We start from the raw sequence: 24,021 nt of genomic DNA, 5'->3' as shown, positions 1-24,021 counted from the left end.
GGGTGTGTGTGTGTCCGGCAAATGCCAAAGGCGTCCTGACTTGCGACCCCCACGATGATTAATTAGCGATTAGCAATTAATTCTGGATGCTCAGTAAACCTCTCACAGTGTGTTTAACAGTGGAGAGATGCATTAATTATCTGAATCCCAGCAGGAGGAGGAGGGAACTCATTCCCTCCTCCTCCTGCCCCCTCCCACCCCACCAGTCTGTGACTTGGAAACGCTGCCAGAGCCCCGTGTCTCAGGATAGAGAGAGGATGTCTGTGTTGGATGCTCGCACTCCACAGCCGGGCTGACTTGTCCGTCACATCACAAAGCTTTCTCCCCACAATGTGCCAGCCCTGCTCCGTCTCTGCAGAATTCTAGAGGGGTTATCACTACTACAGCCACAACAGCAGCTACAGCAGCAGCGGACCCTCTCGTCTCTCCTCTCCTCCTCGCAAGCTCTCGACAGTGTGGACAAGAGGCAGCGATGAACCTCCCGTGCCTGTGTTACATCCTCTCGTCTCTCTTCATCGCGGCGCTGGCTGCAAGCTCCAGGTTGGTGGTCGGTGAAACAGCAAAAAGCGAACCCGTTGCTACTTCTGTGGGTGGACAAAAGTGCTGGAGGAACTCAGCGGGTGCAGCAGCATCTATGGGGGGGCGAGGGAGATAGGCAATCTATTGGAAATCTATAAGGAAATCGGGAAATATAAGGAAATAGGCAACGCCAATTTCCTTATAGATTTCCCTGCATATTTCCTCATATTTCCCAATTTCCTTATAGATTTCCTTGTATATTTCCTTATAGATTTCCAATAGATTACCTATTTCCTTCGCTCCATAGATGCTGCTGCACCCGCTGAGTTTCTCCAGCACTTTTTTGTCCACCTTCGATTTTCCAGCATCTGCAGTTCCTACTGTCGTTGTCGAATATGTTCGGGGAAGGAAGGATGGAAGCGCGCAGAGGCTGATAGATTTTTTCTGCATCGAAGATAGATAGACACAGAATGCTGGAGTTAACTCACAATGCCGGCCGACCCAACATTGAGAGGAGACTTCAACCAAGCCAGCTGTAACACCAACAACTAAACCAGCTGCGAATCCAAGGCGCAGTAGTAGCTCTCGGACGCAGGCGTTTTGGGGTTTTTTTCCCCCAAAATACAATTGAGATTCTTGGTCCTCCATAAATATTCCAAATTGAAATTTAAACTGGAGGTGGTGGAGGGGGAACTTAAGCCAGAAAGGGCATTTTTGGGAAGAAAGAGCTACCTTAGATGGAGTTGTATCTGGGTTGGGTAACTATAGTTGGGTGAAGACTATTCTATGCTTTAATTGTGCGGGGGAAGAACGAATTGCTGTACACATCTGTCTTGGTCTGAAGAAGGTTTTCGGCCCGAAACGTTGCCTATCTCCTTCGCTCCTGCTGCACCCGCTGAGTTTCTCCAGCATTTTTTGTCTACCTTCGGTTTTCCAGCATCTGCAGTTCCTTCTTAAACACATCTGTCTTGGCAGCTGGTCAGTTAAAGGTGCCTGAAGACCCGGGACGTCGCCTGTTCATCTCCCTCTACAGGGTTGTATGCACTTAGCGTTTAAATACTCCACAATCCACGATTTACTGCAAGCGAAAATAGACACGAAAAATGCTGGAGTAACTCCGGATGCCGGAGCTGCTGAGCTTCAGACAGGGGTCGCTTCAGATATTTCACCGCTGGACGTTTCTTATTCGTTGCAAACTTGTTTTAGCCGGTCTACCGTGTCTGGAGGAACTGCAGATGCTGTTTTGAACCGAAGGTAGACACAAAATACTGGAGTAACTCAGCGGGACAGGCAGCATCTCTGGAGAGGATGAGCTTGAAGAAGGGTCTCGACCCATTCCTTCTCTCCGGAGATGCTGCCTGTCCCGCTGAGTTACTCCAGCATTTTGTGTCTATATCTCGAGTGTTGTATAGTATTTGAGCATTTGTGTGTAGTCATGATAAATCTGTACCGGTGTGCGTGTATACTTTCTCGGTTAAACAACGCTGACTGCCCGCCCTGTGGCGAGCGGCGTGTCACGTTAAGGGCCTGTCCCACTTGCGTGTCCTTGGCACGCAAATTGCGTGTTGTGCTCGTCTTAAAATTGGCCTCGATCAAATAAATGACCTGGCAGGTGCAGGTGGCTTCAAATTCCTCAACTAGAGATGTTCTGCCTCCTTGCCTTTGTCAGCCTGTCACTCTGAGCCCACGGTCCCGTTTCATGCATCAGTCATTGTTGAAAATTAATTAGCAATTATCAGTAAATAAGTGGTCTGTAGCAGCCAACGCTCAATTAGTTGATTTATATCACGATTGGACAGCCTTTGATGGATTGGTTGTGGATGCTTGCTCTGTGAGTGCATGTGTGGATACAACAGCTGTGGATATATATATATATATATGTGTGTAGGAAGATGCTGGTTTCAACCCAAGATAGGCACCAAAAAAAAAAATGCTGGAGTAACTCAGCGGGACAGGCAGCAGCATATCTGGAGAGAAGGAATGGGGTGACGTTTCGGGTCGAGACCCTTCTTCAGACTGGTTAGGGATAAGGGAAACGAGAGATAAAGACGCAGAGATGCAGAGAGATAAAGATAAATCAGTCTGAAGAAGGGTCTCGACCCGAAACGTCACCTATATTCCTTCGCTCCATAGATGCTGCCTCACCCGCTGAGTTTCTCCAGCATTTTTTGTCTTCCAATGAATAGATGGATGTGTGTGTGTGAATACACACGAACACACGCATACACACACACACACACACACATGTATATGTATATATGTACACACACACACACACACACACACACACACACACACACACACACACACATGTATATGTATATGTACACACATACACACACACACACACACACACATGTATATGTATATGTACACACATACACACACACACACACACACACACACACACAAACACACATATATATACACACACACATATATATACACACACACGCATATAGACAGACGCATGTGCGCACGCATATACACACGCACGCATGCATACACACACATATATATATATACATATACACACACACACACACACACATATATATATATATATGTGAAAGTGTGTGTGTGTATATATGTATATACACATATATACACACACACACACACACTTTCACGGACTGTGATGTCAGACTTCTACACCAGAGCTAGCTACTAATGTACCCACACAGCTCGGCGATGCATTAAAGTTACATTGTCTTCAAGCAACAAAAAAAAATCAGGCCTAAACAAATCAATATTAATGCGTCATCCGTCATAAACTCCAGCACTGCCAGGTTACTCTTGGTTTCCTGCACAAAATAATTGCTTTCATTTAGTAGAACCACATTATTCCTGTCTGAGATACCGAATGAATTATGAATGAAACCAAACAAGAAAGGGCGAGGGCTACCTTTCCATTGCGATCAGAATGTGGAACCTCTTTAGCTCCGTATTCGGTGTTGTAACTAGCAATTAAAACACAAAGTACTTTGTGCTATAACTCCAGGATCAGCGCTCGACTAAGAAAACCAAGCCCAAAGTATTGCCTAACTAACTACACCAACTAGCAATAAATCACTCCATATGCACACAAACCACCCATAGCTACCTGCATATTAATTAGCTCTTTAAAAAAATAATAATAATCCTGTCGTGTTTTTTTAACGGTCATTTCAATTCTTTTAATTGAATTACAATCCCTGCCAGGGAGAATGTTTTCACGTGTAGACAAAAGTACTGGAGAAACTCAGTGGGTGAGGCAGCATCTGTGGAGTGAAGGAAATAGGCAACGTTTCGGGCCGAAACCCAAAGGGTTTCGGCCAGAAACGTTGCCTATTTCCTTATAGATTTTCCTATTTCCTTATCGATTTCCAAAGTTTCGGGCAGAAACACTTCTTCAGACTGATGTAGGGTTGGGTTGGTGGTGGGTGAGGCAGCATCTATGGAGCGAAGGAAATGGGCAACGTTTCGGGCTGAAACCCTTCTTCAGACTGAAGTTGCCTATTTCCTTTGCTCCATAGATGCTGCTGCACCCGCTGAGTTTCTCCAGCACTTTTGTCTACCTTCGATTACATAGAAAATAGTTGCAGGAGTAGGCCATTCGGCCCTTCGAGCCTGCACCGCCATTTGATATGATCATGGCTGATCATCCAACTCAGTATCCCATCCCTGCCTTCTCTCCATACCCCCTGATCCCTTTAGCCACAAGGGCCACATCTAACTCCCTCTTAAATATAGCCAATGAACTGTGGCCTCAACTACCTTCTGTGGCCGAGAATTCCACAGATTCACCACTCTCTGTGTAAAAAATGATTTTCTCATCTCGGTCCTAAAAGACTTCCCTCTTATCCTTAAACTGTGACCCCTAGTTCTTGCAATGCTGTCTGATTCTCCAGCATCTGCAGTTCCTTCTTAAACATGTTTTCAAGTGTAGTATTTTTTGTGAAAATTTTCCCAAATATTATGGGAAAAGTCTTTCCTTTAGACTGGATAGCACACAAATAAAAGCTTTTCACTGTACCTTGATGCACAGGACAGGAATAATATACTAAACTAAAGTTTTGGATGAGTACTTACTAATGCCCCTGTCCCACTTAGGAAACCTGACCGGAAACCTCTGGAGACTTTGCGACCCGCCCAAGGTTTCCGTGCGGTTCCCGGAGGTTTTTGTCAGTCCCCCTAATGGTCGAAAGTGGTTTCCGCTTCTTCTATGTTCCGGCGAATATTTCAAAAAATTCAAAACCGGCCGCGACTAAAAATAGGTTGCCGTTTTAAAAATCGGTAATTTTTTAGTCGAAGCCGGTTGCGATGCTAGTTGAAGGTGGTTGCCGGAGGTTGCAGGTGGTTGCCGGAGGTTGCAGGTGGTTGCCGGAGGTTGCAGGTGGTTGCCGGAGGTTGCAGGTAGTGGAAGGTAAGACTTCCACTGCTAAGTCGCGGCCGGTTTTGAATCTTTGAAACGGAAAACTTGGGTGGGGTGCAAAGTCTCCAGAGGTTTCCGTTCAGGTTTCCAAAGTGGGACGGGGCATAACTTACTGCCTATTCAGCCTCCTGCATGTAGGGCAGCAAGGAAGGTCGTCCACTCCTGTCTGTTCTGGGCTAGCTTCTGGACACTACTCCAGGTCAGGTCCAGTGTTTCATTTCCTCCTCTACAGTTCGACACCAGGTGGTTTTGGGACGCCCTCTTTTCCTTTTCCCTTCCGGCGTCTAGTGCAGGGCTATTCTTGTGATGCTGTCTGGTTCTCTTCATCCCAGCATCTGTCGATAGCCCTGGAAGTCCATCACGCCCAGTAGTGTCGATTCCTTCAGTTGCTGTTTCCGTCACATATGTGTTTTACGAGACAGGGTTGTTAGCTCTGTGCTCAACCACCAACCTGGAGGACCAGTGGATCGCTGTTGGTCTCGCCTCTACCCTTCCACCTGTCCAGCATGGGAGACCCTAACAGGAGACGAATCTCCCGCTGGCGTAGCTCTAGGGGTCCACTCAGACACACAAGGTACACAAAAATGCTGGAGAAACTCAGCGGGTGCAGCAGCATCTATGGAGCGAAGGAAATAGGCAACGTTTCGGGCCGAAACCCTTCTTCAGACTGAAGTTGCCTATTTCCTTCGCTCTATAGAAGCTGCTGCACCCACTGAGTTTCTCCAGCACTTTTGTCTACCTTCGATTTTCCAGCATCTGCAGTTCCTTCTCAAACACTGAGACACACAAGGTCCCTGACCACGACAAGGTTGCAACCCAACGGGGAGTTTGGATGAGTACTGGTCTTTCAACATTCCACAGATTTCCCGCACCATTCCTTAGACTTTTCCCCAAGTCGCCACCAACACCAGAAGGGTCTCGACCAGAAACTTCACCCATCATTTATCTCCAGAGATGCTGCCTGACCCGCTGACTTGCATAAGTCCGTACGTTCTGGAAGCAGAATTAGGCCATTCGGCCCATCAAGTTTACTCTGCCATACGATCATGGCTGATCTATCTTTCCCTCTCAATGCCATTCTCCTGCCTTCCCCCCCATAACCCCTGACACCCAGACTAGTCAAGAATCTGTCGATTTGAAGAGCTGCAATGAATATTGATTTCTCTAACTTGAAGTAACCCTTGCATCCCTTCCCTCTCCATCCCTCTCCCACCCAAGTTCTTGTACTAGCTTCAAAGTCATCTTGTTGAGTTTCATTGTCTGTAACTCATTTTCACCCAGGTCACAGCTAACAATGGCCTGTTCCCTTTATCATCGCTACTTTTGTGCATACCATTCGTTCATTTGTTCTATATTTCTCTACATCACTGTCTCTATCTCTCACTGTACCTATAACTACGCTGCAAGGGCCAGGAAGCGAGCGGGCAAGATCATCTCTGACCCCTCTCACCCTGGCCACAAACTCTTTGAATCACTTCCCTCTGGAAGGCGACTCCGGACTGTCAAAGCTGCCACAGCCAGACATAAAAACAGCTTTTTTCCACGAGTAGTAGCTCTACTCAACAGCCAAAAATCTGTAGCCTCCTTTTGCTCTGGTATTTTATTTAATTCACATGTTTAATCGATAATGTTTTATTATTAATGTTTTATGTGTCATTCCTAACTGTCACTGTATGTTGTTGTCACTTGCGGGCGGAGCACCAAGGCAAATTCCTTGTATGTGAATACTTGGCCAATAAACGTTTTCATTCATTTCCCTTTCCCCTGACTCTCAGTCAGGCCCGAAACATCACCTATTCCTTTTCTTCAGAGATGCTGCCTGACCCGTTGAGTTATCCCAGCTTTTTGTGTCTATCTTCAGTATAAACCAGACTCAGCAGTTCCTTCCTACGGCTTGCTGCTTAATTTGATTCAGGTTCTGTGTTATTACAGGTGTCAACTATAGCCCAGAGTAGAAATGAGGAATTGGGAACCGATTACAACTCTGCTCCTGACAAAACCTGTCTCCTCTGAACTTCAGGGTGTTTGGATGAATGAATGATGGATCACCATAACACATCGATTCTCCCCTCAAACCTACCACCAGGAACACACACCGTGAACAGCAGAACACAATGTGCTGGAATTAATCAGTGGGTCAGGCAGCAATTCTGGAGAAAATGAATAGGAAACGTTTCTGGTCTAGGACCAGAGGTCACAGCCTCAGAATTAAAGGGCGCTCTTTTAGGAAGGAGGTGAGGAGGAACTTCTTTAGTCAGAGGGTGGTGAATCTGTGGAATTCATTGCCACAGAGGGCTGTGGATGCCAAGTCAGTGGATATTGTTAAAGTAGAGATAGATAGATTCTTGATTAGAACGGGCATCAAGGGTTATGGGGAGAAGGCAGGTAAATGGGATTAGGAGGCAGAGATCAAACATGATTGAATGGTGGAGTGGACTCGATGGGCCGAATGGCCTGATTCTACTCCTATAATTTGAGAACCTCGGGAATAGTGGAACTCATGATGGCCCATTTGTTGGCGGGGTAAGAGGGATACAAGAATGTGAACAGTGGAACTGGTAGGATGACTGACTGGCAGGTGGGGGGAGGGGAGAGGGGGGGGGGGGGGGGGGTGGGGGAGGAAGGGAGGAGAATTCAGGAGTTATTTGAAATTCGAGAAAGAATCAAGAGAGTTTTATTGTCATGTGTCCCTGATAGGACAATGAAATTCTTGCTTGCACAACAGAATATGCAAACATAATACAGAACAGGAGATAAAGGCTCAGTGTGTCTATATAGAAATCAGTATTCTCTGTATAATTCCACATTCCATGTATTTGAAAAGTCTTGAGAGCTGGTTGAGACAGTTTCGTTACATATTTCAGGCAAAATGGCTCACAGCATCAGAGACATAGAAACATAGAAAATGGGTGCAGGAGTAGGCCATTCGGCCCTTCGAGCCAGCACTGCCATTCAATATGATCATGGCTGATCATCCAGAATCAGTACCCGGTTCCTGCTCTCTCCCCATATCTCTTGATTCCGTTAGCCCCAAGCGCTGAATCTAACTCGCTCTTGAAAACATCCAGTGAATCAGCCTCCACTGCCTTCTGCGGCAGAGAATTCCACAGTTTCACAACTCCCTGGGTGAAAAAATTTTCCTCATATCAGTACCCCTTAGTCTTAAGTGTTAAAGAATAAACTGCAGATGCTGGAAAATCGGAGGTAGACAAAAGTGCTGGAGAAACTCAGCGGGTGCAGCAGCATCTATGGAGCGAAGGAAATAGGCAACGTTTCGTGCCGAAACTCTTCTTCAGACTGGTTTTAGATGCTGCTGCACCCGCTGAGTTTCTCCAGCACTTTTGTCTACCCCTTAGTCTTAAACCGGGACCCCTGGTTCTGGACTCCCTCAACCGGGTTCGATCCTGACCTCTGGTTCTGTCTGTGTGGAGTTTGCACGTTCTCCCTGTGACTGCCTGGATTTCCTCCGGGTGTTTCGGCTTCCTCCCACATCCCAAAGATCTGCGGGTTTGTAGGATCTAGAAATTGTGTCCCCCTCCGTACAACTAGAGAAAAACATTTTTTACACAGAGAGTGGTGAATCTCTGGAATTCTCTGCCACAGAAGGTAGTTGAGGCCAGTTCATTGGCTATATTTATGAGGGAGTTAGATGTGGCCCTTGTGGCTAAAGGGATCAGGGGGTATGGAGAGAAGGCAGGTACAGGATACTGAGTTGGATCTATGGAGCGAAGGAAATGGGCGACGTTTCGGGCCGAAACCCTTCTTCAGACTGGTTTTAGATGCTGCTGCACCCGCTGAGTTTCTCCAGCATTTTTGTGCACCTTTGATTTTCCAGCATCTGCAGTTCCTTCTTAAATTCTGAGTTGGATGATCAGCCATGATCATATTGAATGGCGGTGCAGGCTCGAAGGGCCGAATGGCCTACTCATGCACCTATTTTCTATGTTTCTATGTGTGACTGGATGCTTGATGGTCGGCGTGGACTCGGTAAACATCTCTAAACTAATCTAAAATTGCTAGGTTTACATGCAGTTTTAATGAATGGATAGATGCAGCCTTAATTAAACAAAATAATTGGGCAAAAAAAGTTAATTGTACAAAATCTAAAAGGGAGGAATACAAATCTGACGTTAATCTGAGACTATTTCATCCAATCATCAACATTGACTTGTGCCAATGGACCAATCTAATCAATTATTTTTCTCTTCACTTGTAACGTGTCACAATTGGTCAAGATGTAAATATTTAATGCTCCTTATTTTCTCTCGCTGATTCCTGTAAGACCATAAGACAATGCAGCAGAATTAGGCCGTTCAGCCCATCGAGTCTACCCCGATCATGGCCGTTCTGTTTTTCCCTCACTACGCCTTTTTCCTGCCTTCTCCCTGCAACTCCAACTCCCTCTTCTCCCCTCCCCCTTCGGGCAAATAGAAACATAGAAACATAGGTGCAGGAGTAGGCCATTTGGCTCTTCGAGCCTGCACCGCCATTCATTATGATCATGGCTGATCATCCATCCATCAATGGTACAGAGGTGTGAAAACGCACACCACCAGATTCAGGGACAGTTTCTTCCCGGCTGTTATCAGGCAACTGAACCATCCTACCACAACCAGAGAGCGGTCCTGAACTACCATCTACCTCATTGGAGACCCTCGGACTATCTTTGATCGGACTTTGCTGGCTTTACCTTGCACTAGACGTTATTCCTTTATCATGTATCTGTACTCTGTAAATGGATCGATTGTAATCATGTATTGCCTTTCCGCTGACTGGATAGCACGCAACAAAAGCGCTTCACTGTACCTCGGTACACGTGACAATAAACTACACTGAACTAATTATGAGAGGCACAGATTGGGTAGTCAGTCAGAACCTTTACCGCAGGTACTAGTAGTCATAGATTTAAGGTGAGAGGGGCAATGTCTAAAGGAGATGTGTGGGGCAATATTTGTACAGGGGTGGGGGGGGGGGTTGTGGTTTCATGTAAAGTGCTACCAGCAAAGTGTGGGGGGGGGGGGGGGGGGGGGAAGGTAGATATGATAGTAGCATTGATGATACTTTTGGATAGGCACATGAATATGCATCGAGTGGAGGGATACGCAACATGTTTAGACAGATGAGAAATGATATTGGCATCATGTTAGGCATGGATATTATGGGCCGAAGGGCCTGTTCTATATTCTATGTTCCAAACACCAGCATTTGTCAAACATCCAGTTCCACAAATCTATTCAGAAAATGAAAGTACAGAAAGCGTATTTTAATTCATCATTATAATCTGCTATATTAATTACAAAGTCAACTTTATTTTCTTAAAGTGTAGGATGGAACTGCAGAAGCTGGTTTAAACGGAAGATAGACATAAGAAGCTGGAGTAACTCAGCGGGTCAGACAGCATTTCTGGAGAGAAGGAACAGGTGGCGTTTCATGTCGGGTCTGACAACAGGTGCAGGAGTAGGCCATTCGGCCCTTCGAGCCAGCACCGCCATTCAATATGATCATGGCTGATCATCCATCCATCAATGGTACAGAGGTGTGAAAACGCACACCACCAGATTCAGGGACAGTTTCTTCCCGGCTGTTATCAGGCAACTGAACCATCCTACCACAACCAGAGAGTGGTCCTGAACTACCATCTACCTCATTGGACTATGTTTGATCGGACTTTGCTGGCTTTACCTTGCACTAGACGATCATGGCTGATCACATGTCTGAAGAAGGGTCTCGAACTGAAATGTTACCTATTCCTTTTCTCTTATTTTCTTCAATTTTACTAAGGAGCATAGATAGCATCAGTACTCTAGTGTCTGGATAGGGAATGTTTTGAGGGCCATGGGATTAGTTTAGATGGGGCATCTTGGTCAGCATGAATAGGTTGGACTGAAGGGCCTGTTTCTGTGGTGTATGACTCAATGATTCAATGACTAATTGAATCGACAAGCCATTAAACGGACCAGTTATTGTCGTAATCGTGATGCATCAACTACAAAGTCATCTTGATGATTGTGAAGTGTATTGGATACAAGCAGCACAGTGGTGCAGCGGTAGAGTCACTACCTTCCAGTGCCAGGGACCCGGGCTCCATCCCAACTACGGGTGCTGTCTGTACGGAGTTTGCACGTTCTCCCCGTGACCTACGTGGGTTTTCTCCGAGATCTTCAGTTGCCTCCCACACTCCAAAGACGTACAGGTTTGTAGGTTAATTGGCTTGGTATCAATGTGAATTGTCCCTAGGATAGTGTTAGTGTGCAGGGATCGCTGGTCGGTGCAGACTCGGTGGGCCGAAAGGCCTGTTTCCACGCAGTATCATGAAATGAAACAAACTAACTAAAGGCGAGATAGCCCCTTCCCAGCTCTCCCACAGCCCACTGTCTCCGCCTCTTCCTTTCTTCTTCCCCCGCACTACATCAGTCTGAAGAAAGGTCTCGACCCGAAAAGTCACCTATTCCTTCGCTCCATAGATGCTGCCTCACCCGCTGAGTTTCTCCAGCATTTCTTTTGTCTTCCTTTAAATTTTCCAGCTTCTGCAGTTCCTTCTTAAACATCTAAAGGGGAGCAGTGATTCAAATATCGGGGGATTCATTGTAAAATGGATTGTAGCTGAGGTTTATAAGATGCTGGAATAAGCAGAAGCCTTGCAAATGTAAAGCACATCCCTGGATGAATTGATTTACTCGAAGATTCTCTTGAGCTTTGCGCTGTTTATTATTTTGCCCAAATCAAGTAGTGAATAGTGATGAATAATGTCGCCTTAACGGCCGATCGTACAGTGGCGCCTATTGGCAAGGGATACCGCTATTGAATGTCAGAAATGTTTTTGTTCATAAATCATTTTTTCCTCATATTTCCGTGGAATGTAAAAAAAACAAGCAGTCACCTCACTATGATCAATTACCGGAGTAAAACGCCACATCCCTCGTGACAAGAAGCATTTGATGGAAGAGGACGCATTAGGTGAATATTTATACAAGATTAATGGTTAGATTGCAAAGGAAAGACAATAGACAATGGGTGCAGGAGTAGGCCATTCGGCCCTTCGAGCCAGCACCGCCATTCAATGTGATCATCCCCAATCAGTACCCCGTTCCTGCCTTCTCCCCATATCCCCTATCTAGCTCTCTCATGAAAGCATCCAGAGAACCGGCCTCCACCGCCCACTGAAGCAGAGAATTCCACAGACTCACAACTCTGTGTGGGGAAAAAGTGTTTCCTCGTCTCTGTTCTAAATGGCTTACCCCTTATTCTTAAACTGTGTGGCCCCTGGTTCTGGACTCCCCCAACATCGGGAACATGTTTCCTGCCTCTAGCGTGTCCAAGCCCTTAATAATCTTGCATGTTTCAATAAGAATGGGGAAAGCACACACAGTGTTGGCACAATATTTCTAAGGGCACAATAAAGAAATTAACTTTTGTTCAATGAAGCCGAGATGGGGTTGGGTTTGACCAAAGTAGCCCTGGAGCTGATGGCCTGGTCTTTCCGGGCCTGTCCTCGTTGGGGTTTAGACTGATAGTGGGGTGGAACCTCATTGAGACTTGCCGAATAATGAAAGGCTTGGACGGAGTGGATGTGGAGAGAATGTTTCCACCAGTGGGAGAGTCTTTGACCAGAGGGCGCAGCCTCGGAATAAGAGGATGTACCTTTAGAATGGAGATGATGAGGAATTTCTGCAGTCAGAAGGTGGTGAGTCTGTGGAGGCCAAGTAATTTGGATATTTTTAAAGCACAGGTTGATTAGTAAAAGGGTACAGGAGAACAATAGACAATAGGTGCAGGCGTAGGCCATTCGGCCCTTCGAGAAGGCATGGGAATGGGTTGGGACAGAAAATTGGATCAGCCATGATTGAATGCTGCTGTAGGTTTGATGGGCTGAATGGTCCAATTCTGCTGCTATGTCTTAAGATGCGCTACAATGCTGAGAACTATATTCTGCACTCTGTATTTCCCCTTTGCTCTACCTGTTGTACTTGAGTTTGATCTGATTGTATCTATGTGTGGTATCTGGTCGGTCTGGACAGCTTGCACAACAAAGCTTTTCACTGTACCTCAGCACACGGGACAATAATAAGCCTGAACCGTGTTGCAATCGTATTCATTCATTGAAGTCATATTGCTGTATCTCTGACATTAATGTGTGTGAAGGAACGGCAGATGCTGGTTTACACCAAAGATAGACACAAAATGCTGGAGTAGCTCAGCGGGACAGGCAGCATCTCTGGGGAGAAGGAATGGGTGATGTTTCGGGTCGAGGCCCTTCTAGTCTGAAGAAGGGTCTCGGCCCGAAACATCACCTATCCCTTCTCCAGAGAAGGGTTTCAGCCAGTTGCCTATTTCCTTCGCTCCATAGATGCTCTGCACCCGCCGAGTTACTCCAGCATTTTGTGTCTATCTTTGGTGTAAACTGGCATCTGCAGTTCTTTGATGTTGAATTGATGTTTCTGCACCAATGCTCGTAGCAACAGTCTGGTTTCTTTAGGAAACGCTATTTAATAATATTTAAATTTACTTGTTCACAATTATGCTTATTTACTTGTTCACAATTATTTACTTGTTCACAATTATGGAGAGGGTCAGAACTGGACCTAGGGTTGAGATTTTTGATTGGAGAAAGGCTAACTTTGATGAGATGCGAAATGATTTAAAAGGAGTGAACTGGGACATTTTGTTTTATGGGAAAGATGTAGAAGAGAAATGGAGGACATTTAAAGGGGAAATTTTAAGAGTACAGAATCTTTATGTTCCTGTTCGGTTGAAAGGAAACAGTAAAAATTGGAAAGAGCCATGGTTTTCAAGGGAAATTGGACATCTTGTTCGGAAAAAGAAGGAGATCTACAGTAATTAGAGGCAGCATTAAGTAAATGAGGTGCTTGAGGAGTATAAGGAATGTAAAAAGAATCTTAAGAAAGAAATTAGAAAAGCTAAAAGAAGATATGAGGTTGCTTTGGCAAGTAAGGTGAAAGTAAATCCAAAGGGTTTCTACAACTATATTAACAGCAAAAGGATAACGAGGGATAAAATTGGTCCATTGGAGAGACAGAGTGGACAGCTATCTGCAGAGCCAAAAGAGATGGGGGAGATATTGAACAATTTCTTTTCTTCGGTATTCACCAAGGAGAAGGATATTGAATTATGTGAGGTAAGGGAAACTAGTAGAGTAGCTATGGAAACTATGAGTTTCAAAGTAAAAGAAGTACTGACACTTTTGAAAAATATAAAAGTGGATAAGTCTCCAGGTCCTGACAGGATATTCCCTAGGACATTGAGGGAAGTTAGTGTAGAAATAGCCGGGGCTATGACAGAAATATTTCAAATGTCATTAGAAACGGGAATAGTCCCCGAGGATTGGCGTACTGCGCATGTTGTTCCATTGTTTAAAAAGGGTTCTAAGAGTAAACCTAGCAATTATAGACCTGTTAGTTTGACTTGAGTGGTGGGCAAATTAATGGAAAAGATACTTAGAGATAATATATATAAGCATCTGGATAAACAGGGTCTGATTAGGAACAGTCAACATGGATTTGTGCCTGGAAGGTCATGTTTGACTAATCTTCTTGAATTTTTTGAAGAGGTTACTAGGGAAATTGACGAGGGTAAAGCAGTGGATGTTGTCTATATGGACTTTAGTAAGGCCTTTGACAAGGTTCCTCATGGATGGTTGGTTAAGAAGGTTCAACTGTTGGGTATACATGCAGGAGTAGCAAGATGGATTCAACAGTGGCTGAATGGGAGAAGCCAGAGGGTAATGGTGGATGGCTGTTTGTCGGGTTGGAGGCAGGTGACTAGTGGGGTGCCTCAGGGATCTGTGTTGGGTCCTTTGTTGTTTGTCATGTACATCAATGATCTGGATGAAGGTGTGGTAAATTGGATTAGTAAGTATGCAGCTGATACCAAGATAGGGGGTGTTGTGGATAATGAAGAGGATTTCCAAAGTCTACAGAGTGATTTAGGCCATTTGGAAGAATGGGCTGAAAGATGGCAGATGGAGTTTAATGCTGATAAATGTGAGGTGCTACACCTTGGCAGGACAAATCAAAATAGGACGTACATGGTAAATGGTAGGGAATTGAAGAATACAGTAGAACAGAGGGATCTGGGAATAACCGTGCATAGTTCCTTGAAGGTGGAATCTCATATAGATAGGGTGGTAAAGAAAGCTTTTGGTATGCTAGCCTTTATAAATCAGAGCATTGAGTATAGAAGCTGGGATGTAATGTTAAAATTGTACAAGGCATTGGTGAGACCAAATCTGGAGTATGGTGTACAATTTTGGTCGCCCAATTATAGGAAGGATGTCAACAAAATAGAGAGAGTACAGAGGAGATTTACTAGAATGTTGCCTGGGTTTCAACAACTAAGTTACAGAGAAAGGTTGAATAAGTTAGGTCTTTATTCTCTGGAGCGCAGAAGGTTAAGGGGGGACTTGATAGAGGTCTTTAAAATGATGAGAGGGATAAACAGAGTTGATGTGGACAAGCTTTTCCCTTTGAGAATAGGGAAGATTCAAACAAGAGGACATGACTTCAGAATTAAGGGACAGAAGTTTAGGGGTAACATGAGGGGGAACTTCTTTACTCAGAGAGTGGTAGCGCTGTGGAATGAGCTTCCAGTGGAAGTGGTGGAGGCAGGTTCGTTGGTATCATTTAAAAATAAATTGGATAGGCATATGGATGAGAAGGGAATGGAGGGTTATGGTATGAGTGCAGGCAGGTAGGACTAAGGGAAAAAAGTTGTTCGGCACGGACTTGTAGGGCCGAGATGGCCTGTTTCCGTGCTGTAATTGTTATATGGTTATATGGTTATATGCTGTTCGGTATTTCGGAATGGCAGAGAGTTAGCTGTTCAATCAGACATTCTTATTGTTGCAAAATCTCGCTGGCTGCCAAAGGCTAATAAGGAGTTGTGTGCATGTGTTTCACTTGAGCCCGCACTGATCCCTGGCTTCTGACAGTCGAACCATGCAAGTGGGTGACAAGAATGATTACCCGCCCACATCTAACAATCTACCACCCTTACTCAAGGTAGATGAACTCCAGTGATCAACGTTGCTGTTATCAGCAGGTTTGCACCTTAGCAATTTGTTTGATTAATTCCGTTCTATGTAAACCACCACGTGTATTGATTTCTTGCGATCTGTGTGGGATTGCAGCGTAATAATAATCCGTTATGGCAAGTGCTGGCGTGAGCTGCAGTCCCCATCGTCCTTGCACCGACTGAATTAGTGCCTGCAAGGATCAGCTGAAATGATTAAGAATTATTTAGATTTTAGATGTGCATCTCGGAAACACACATAGAAAATAGGTGCAGGAGTAGGCCATTCGGCCCTTCGAGCCAGCACCGCCATTCAATGTGATCATGGCTGATTGTCCAACTCAGTATTTCAGAAGGAACTGCAGATGCTGGAAAATCGAAGGTACACAAAAATGCTGGAGAAACTCAGCGGGTGCAGCAGCATCTAAAACCAGCCTGAAGAAGGGTTTCGGCCCGAAACGTTGCCCATTTCCTTCGCTCCATAGATCCAACTCAGTATCCTGTACCTGCCTTCTCTCCATACCCCCTGATCCCTTTAGCCACAAGGGCCACATCTAACTCCCTCTTAAATATAGCCAATGAACTGTGGCCTCAACTTCGTTCTGTGTCAGAGAATTCCAGAGATTTTTCTCATCTCGGTCCTAAAACGGGGCCCTTCGGCCCACCGAGTCCGTGCCCACCAGCGACCTCCCTTCCGCTTGGGTAGTTTACATCCCAGCGGTATGAACAGGCAGTCACCTCGCTATGATCAATTACCGGAGTAAAACGCCACATCCCTCGTGACAAGAAGCATTTGAAGGAATAGGACGCATTAGGTGAATATTTATACAAGATTAATGGTTAGGTTGCAGAGGAAAGTCAATAGACAATAGGTGCAGGAGTAGAGGCCATTCGGCCCTTCTAGTCAGCACCGCCATTCAATGTGATCAAGGCTGATCATCCCCCAATCAGTACCCCATTCCTGCCTTCTCCCCATATCCCCTGACTCTGCCATCTTTAAGAACCCTATCTAGCTCTCTCTTGAAAGTGTCCAGAGAACCTGCCTCCACCTGAGGCAGGGAATTCCACAGACTCTCTGTTTCCTCATCTCTGTTCTAAATGTCTTGCCCCTTATTCTTAAACTGTGGCCCCTGATATGAACATTGACTTCTCCAATTTCAGATAGTCCCTGCTTTCTCCCTCTTTCCCCTCCCCTTCCCAGCTCTCCCACTGCTTTCTTCCTCCCGCCACCCCCACATCAGTTTGAAGAAGGATCTCGACCCAAAACATCGCTTCTTTCCTTCGCTCCATAGATGCTGCCTCACCCGCTGAGTTTCTCCAGCATTTTTGTCTACCAAAGATAGCCTGAGGGTCACCGTTATTTTGAGCACTTGGAGGGTCGAGACACTTAGCATGATGTTTTCTGAGCAGCCTGATGCTTGTAATCATAGATTATTCTACAGCAAGAGGGACATAAGGCTGTAAGCCACATCGAGATTCTTGCTTGCTGATATGGCCCCTCATATTTTACAAGCTGAAAATAATTCATCTGGCAGGTCTGCGTATACATCGCTTGTACACATATACGCAGGTGCAGTAATCCTGTTATTGATTGCTTCCAGTAACTTGAAAACCAAAACCGAATATCTCTGAGAAAACCCACGCAGGGCACGGGGAGAACGTACAAACTCCGTACAGACAGCACAGCCCCCGTAGTCGGGATCGAACCCGGGGTCTCCGGCGCTGTGAGGCAGTCGCTCTACCGCTGTGCCACCGAGCTGCTGCCCCACAGCGCCAGAGACCCGGGGTCGATCCTGACTACGGGTGATGTCTGTATGGAGTTTGTACGTTTTCTCCGAGATCTTCGGTTTCCTCCCACACTCCGCAGTCATGCATAGTTAGAATGGCAGCTGTCACAGAAAATTAAAACAATTACCCTTCTCCAATGAAAACACGAGCAAGGATGTTAGCCATCGCAGAATATTAATTTGTAGAATCGACAATATCCCGTCTTCTTGAGCATCTGTGACAATTGTATAATTCCTTGCAGCTGTAACTTAATGGTTTTCTGAACTGGTAAACATTGGCTGATTTAGCGTTGAAACAAATGATCTAATCCTGGCAAACCAATCTTCCCCTGTGATAATTGTTTCATTTCACGATATCTTGAAGGCGTTTGTGAGCGACGTCTGTTATGCATTTCATTAGCAATTTCAAAACGACAACGTGACTATCTTCGAGCACATGATCGCTGTGGAGAGCCTCTTACCGGGATGTATCGCAGCGCGGTTTGGGAACAGCTCCGTCCAAGGCCCGCAAGAAATTGCAGAGAAGTGTGGACGTAGCCCAGACCATCGCACAAACCAACCTCCCTTCCATTGACTCCATCTACAGAGCGGTTGAGTTGCTGCCTTGCAGCACCGGAGACCCGGGTTCGATCCTGGCTACAGGTGCTTGTCTGTACGGAGTTTGTCCTTTTCCCCGTGATCGCCTGGGTTTTTCTCTGAGATTTTTGGTTTCCTCTCACATTCCAAAGACGTACAATTTGGAGAGTGGCGCCGTTGAGCACGGCTGCCTCGCCTGCAGCTGTTCGGCCTTCCATCCTTTAAAAACATTTTTAGTCTTAAAAAGTTTTGTTTTGGAGGTCTTTTAGTCTTTTAATGTGTCTCATCCTCGCCCCCTCCTTGCGGCCTACCATCTGGATTGGCGTGGCCTTTCCTGCCGGAGACCGGCCAGAGCTTCAGCTTCAGTGGCTGCGCAGCACTGAAGTACCATCGCGGAGCGGGCGATGCCTTACTAGGGTCACCGTGTTGGAAGCTCCAGAGTGCTGGGACTGCCGACTTCAACATCGTGGAGCTGTGCTCTGTGGAGCTTCCAGCTGCGGGCGGCGCTGACTTTAACATCGAGGAGGCCTGGGATCTTTCGCCGAGATCGCCAGTGTTGGAGCTCCGCCCAGCTCGGCCTGTGGACTTCGGGAGCCACGGTCCCCGGAGTTCTTTTTTTATTTGTATGGCTGTGCGGCAACTCAAATCTCGCTGTGCCAATCGGTACAGTTACCATAAATGTAAACTTGAACTTCTGTTGAACTTGGCTTGGCGTGTGCGTGTGTGTCTGTGCTACCATCTACCTCATTGGAGACGCTCGGTCCATGTTCAATCGGACTTTACTGGAATTATTTATCTTGCATCCCTTTGTCACGGAGCCAAGGAATAGTGACATTTCGGCCCCTGAAGAAGGGTCTCGAGCCGAAACGTCGCCTATTTCCGTCACTCCGTAGATGCTGCCTCACCCGCTGAGTTTCTCCAGCATTTTTGTCTAGCTTTGACTATTCCCCGCATCTGCAGTTCTTTCTTAAACATTCCCTTTGTCATGTATCTGTACATTGTAAACGGCTCGATTGTAATTGTGTATTGTCTTTCCGCTGACTGGATAGCACGCAACAAAAGCTTTTCACTGTACCTCGGTACATGTGACAATAAACCGAACCGTCTGGGGCGATGAAAATGTGAGTTCATCAAAAGCGTTTGTACAAATGTTGCAGGATCCATGCGGTATCACGAGAGGGTGGATGTTTCTTTGACCAGTTTATAGTTTTCTGACTGAATTATCTGTAGGGCTAGAATAACACCTTTGTTTGTAACAGCCTCAATGCTGTAATACAGCATGGAAACAGGCCATTTGTCCCTCACCTATCCATGCCGATCAAGGTGGCCCATCTGCACTAGCCCCCACCTGCCCGCGTTAGACGATAGACAATAGGTGCAGGAGTAGACCATTCGGCCCTTCAAACCAGCACCGCCCTTCACTGTGATCATGGCTGATCATCCACAATCAGTATCCCGTTCCTGCCTTCTCCCCATATCCCCTGACTCCGCTATCTTTAAGAGCTCTTATCTATCTCTCTCTCTCTTGAAAGTATCCCGAGAATTGTCCTCCACCGCCCTCTGATGTAGAGAATTCCACAGATTCGCAACTCTCTGGGTGAAAAGGTTTTTCCTCATCTCCGTTCTAAATGGCCGACCCCTTATTCTTAAACTGTGGCCCCTGGTTCTGAACTCCCCCAACATCGGGAACATGTTTCCTGCCTCTAGCGTTTCCAATCCCTTAATCTTCTGTTTCAATAAGATACCCTTTCATCCTTCTAAATTCCAGGGTATACAAGCCCAGTCGCTCCATTCTTTCAACCTGTGACAGTCCCGCCATCCCGGGAATAAACCTTGTTTGGCCATTATGCTTCTAAACCTTTCCTATCCATGTACCTGCCCCAACAACCTCACCTGGCAGTGTGTTCCATATGCTCACCTCCCTCTGTGTGGAAAAAGTTGCCCCTCTGGTTCCTATTAAATCTTTCCTCTCTCTCCTTAAACCTATATTGTCTGGTTCTTTTGAACGTTAGTTAGCTTGGCTCAAGTGCTGTGCCCGGCTGCTCATTCCATCTACCAACTACCAACAAGGTTTGCTCCTCAGTTTCCTAAATCTTTTAATTTCATGTGTTCAAAAGTGATCGGAGCAGAATTAGGCCATTTGGCCCATTAAGTCGACTCCGCCATTCAATCACGGCTGATCTATCTTCCCCTCTCAACCCCACTCTCCTGCCTTCTCCCCATAACCCCTGACACCTGTACTAATCCATAATCTGTCTCTGCCTTAAAAATATCCATTGACTTGGCCTCCACAGCCCTCTGTGGCAATGAATTTCCACTGATTCACCACCCTCTGACGAAAGAAATTCCTTCCTCATCTCCTTCCTAAAGGAATGTCCTTTAATTCTGAGGTTGTGACCTTTTATTCCATTACCTCTGGTCCTAGACTCTCCCACGTGGAAACTAGTCTCTCCACATCCACTCTATCCACTTAGTGTTATCATGTTTGCCACTTCACTCACGCCCACTGATCTGGTAAGTTGCTCTGTGAAGCATCGTTTAGCTTGTGTCCAGGTCAGCTGTAGCGTTGCATGTAGGACCTTTGTATCGCCAAGAGCTGACCATGTGTTAGAATATGGAAGGCTATATAGATTTACAGAGACTATTGTGTTAACGATCTTGGATTTGAACGTTATTTATGATGTAGACTTATCTGGAACTGTCAACATAAGGACATATCCTGCCATTTTCTTCGCTGAGTTAGAATAGGGTGACAGGGAAGATTATTGAAGGTATGTTCATGCATCAACTTGTTAGATGTGCGTGCATCAATGAGCCCCATTGATTCCCCATTGGCAAATTCTTCCTTAACCCATGGCTGAGTGCTCTAGTCAGTGGTATAAATAACAACTGTGTATTCGGAGTCATTGAAGATAGACATAAGCTGGAGTAAAGGACCTGTCCCACTTGAGCGTCATTTGCGCGTCACGCAGGTGGCACGCGAGGATATTGAGAATCCCCAAATACTGGGGCGCTGCGCGCTAACACGAGTCACTGCCTACGCCACCACGTCTCGCCATGCGTGCGTCATGCGTCGCGACGCGTAAACGATGTCGCGGAAATGACGTGCAAATAACGCCCCAGTGGGACAGGCCCTTAACTCAGCGGGACAGGCAGCATCTCTGGAGGGAAGGAATGGGTGACGTTTCGGATCAAGTCAAGTCAACTTTATTTGTCACGTACACATATAGGATGTGCAGTGAAATGTAAGTGGCAATGCCTGCGGATTGTGCACAAACTACAGAACAGAATAGAGCAGAACCAGTATTTACATGTTCGAAAAACATTTTTTATAAAAGACTCAACACAACAGTAAATTAGTCCCTGGTGAGATAAGAGTTTACAGTCCTGACGGCCTGTGGGAAGAAACTCCGTCTCATCCTCTCCGTTTTCACAGCATGACAGCGGAGGCGTTTGCCTGACCGTAGCCGCTGGAACTGTCCGTTGCTGTGGGGGTAGGGGTCCCCCATAATGTTGCTGGCTCTGGATCTGCACCTCCTAGCGAGGCCCTTCTTCATACTGGTTAGGGATAAGGGAAACAAGAGATATAGATGGTGATGTGGAGAGATAAAGAACAATGAATGAAAGATATGCAAAAAATTAACGATGATACAGGAAACGGGCCATTGTCAGCTGTTTGTTGGGTGAGAACGAGAAGCTGGTGTGACTTGGGTGGGGGAGGGTTGGAGAGAGAGGGGGAATGCCGGGGCTACCTGAAATTTGATAAATCAATATTCATACCACTGGGCTGTAAGCTGCCCAAGCGAAATATGTGTTGCTGTTCCTCCGATTTGCGTTTAGCCTCACTCTGACAATGGAGGTGACCTAGGACAGAAAGGTCAGTGTGGGAGTGGGAAGGAGAATTAAAATGTTCAGCAAGGGGGGTCATTATGGCATCGCTGGTAGGTAGGGTAGTAAAGAGTGCTTTAGGGTATATTGGCCTTCAACAGTCGGGGTAATGAGTATAGAAATGTAATAACCAGGAACTACAGATGCTGGTTTACCAAAGGCAATACTGGAATAACTCGACTGGTCAGGCAGCATCTCTGGAGAACATGGATGGGTGACGTTTTGGAGCGACCTGAATCCATGTTCTCCAGAGTTGCTGCTCGACTCACTGAGTTACCCCAGCATTTTATGTCTTTCTTTATTATGGGGTATCAGTGTAGTTTATGTCACGTCACGTGTATCGAGGTACAGTGAAGAGGTTTTGTTGCGTGCTATCCAATCAGCAGAAAGACGATACATGATTAATGGGCCTGTCCCAATTCGGCAATTTGTTTTCGGCGATTGCCGGCGACTCTACCGTTACCGCGGCGCCACCGTGCACTTTGTGTGTGTCTCTCTTCTGCTTTATGTGGAATTACTTTCACCACAACTCTGGCATAGTTTTCAAGTTAATGAAGCTGGTGAATGTTTCCTGTTCTGTCTCTTGTTCTGTTATATTATTTATTTTCTCTTTGACACTCTAGTACACTGCGCTCATGATACATTGATGGCTCCATTCTCTGAGAACAATCTTTCCATCTTGAGTGTGTTGGACGCACGGGTATCTGTTCTCATGTGTACCCTTCTCTGATGTTTAAGAAGGAACTGCAGATGCTGGAAAATCGAAGGTAGACAAAAATGCTGGAGAAACTCAGCGGGTTCAGCAGCATCTATGGAGCAAAGGAAATAGGCATGTTGCCTATTTCCTTATAGATTTCCTTATATTTCCCTATTTCCTTATGGATTTCCTTATATTTCCCTATTTCCTTATAGATTTCCTTATATTTCCCTATTTCCTTATAGATTTCCTTATGTTTCCCTATTTCCTTATGTTTCCTTATTTCCTTATAGATTTCCTTATATTGCCCTATTTCCTTATGGATTTCCTTATATTTCCCTATTTCCTTATAGATTTCCTTATGTTTCCCTATTTCCTTATGGATTTCCTTATATTTCCCTATTTCCTTATAGATTTCCTTATATTTTTCCCTATTTTCTTATAGATTTCCAATAGATTGCCTATTTCCCTCGCCCCATAGATGCTGCTGCACCCGCTGAGTTTCTCCAGCATTTTTGTCTACCCTTCTCTGGTCTTCATCTCCATCCGTTGTCCTGGATCGCAGCTTTCCCCCTCTGGCAGCTTGTTGTCTCCGGTGGTTGCGACACTGGTCAATGGCGTTCCCACTTCCTGACTTGTTGTGATTGAACGGGATTATCACCGCAGGAGACTTTCAGCTCCGTCGAACATTGCTAAACTAAGTTACGTTTTGCCAAACACGGACCCATGGGGGAGAACCTCCAGATAGAAGAAATGGTGCGTCACGGTGGTGCAGTGGTAGAGTTGCTGCCTCACAGCGCCAGAGACCCGGGTTCGATCCAGACTACGGGTCTCCTGTGCTGTCTGTACGGAGTTTGTACGTTCTCCCCTTGACCTGCGTGGGTTTTCTCCGAGATCTTTGGTTTCCTCGTACAGGTTTGCAGGCTAATTGGTTTGGTGTATGTTTAAATTGTCCCTGGTGTGTGTAGGATAATGTTAGTGTGCGTGGATCGCTGGTCGGTGCGAACACGGTGGGCCGAATGGCCCGTTTCCGCGCTGTATCTCGAAAAAACGAAAACAAAAGATTTCCTTATCCATGCACCTGTCCAAGTGTCTTTTAAATGCTATTATAG

At 45.8% G+C, this 24,021-nt stretch overlaps 1 protein-coding gene across 2 annotated transcripts in view; it reads left to right on the top strand.

Annotated features, from left to right (window-relative positions):
- Window positions 1-224: 224 nt before the first annotated feature.
- luzp2 (leucine zipper protein 2) overlaps window positions 225-24,021 on the top strand; it is a 185,933-nt gene continuing 162,136 nt past the window's right edge. For both annotated transcript variants that reach the window (XM_033038646.1, XM_033038645.1), the window contains exon 1: window positions 225-540. In XM_033038646.1, the coding sequence (XP_032894537.1) occupies window positions 473-540 (68 nt within the window). In that variant the 5' untranslated portion in view covers window positions 225-472. The remainder of the gene's footprint in view (window positions 541-24,021) is intronic.

The sequence above is a fragment of the Amblyraja radiata genome, chromosome 20 (assembly GCF_010909765.2).
Source record: "Amblyraja radiata isolate CabotCenter1 chromosome 20, sAmbRad1.1.pri, whole genome shotgun sequence".
NCBI classification, from domain to species: domain Eukaryota; kingdom Metazoa; phylum Chordata; class Chondrichthyes; order Rajiformes; family Rajidae; genus Amblyraja; species Amblyraja radiata.
Note: the sequence above shows the minus strand (reverse complement) of the source record. Positions and strands in the feature narration are given on the sequence as shown.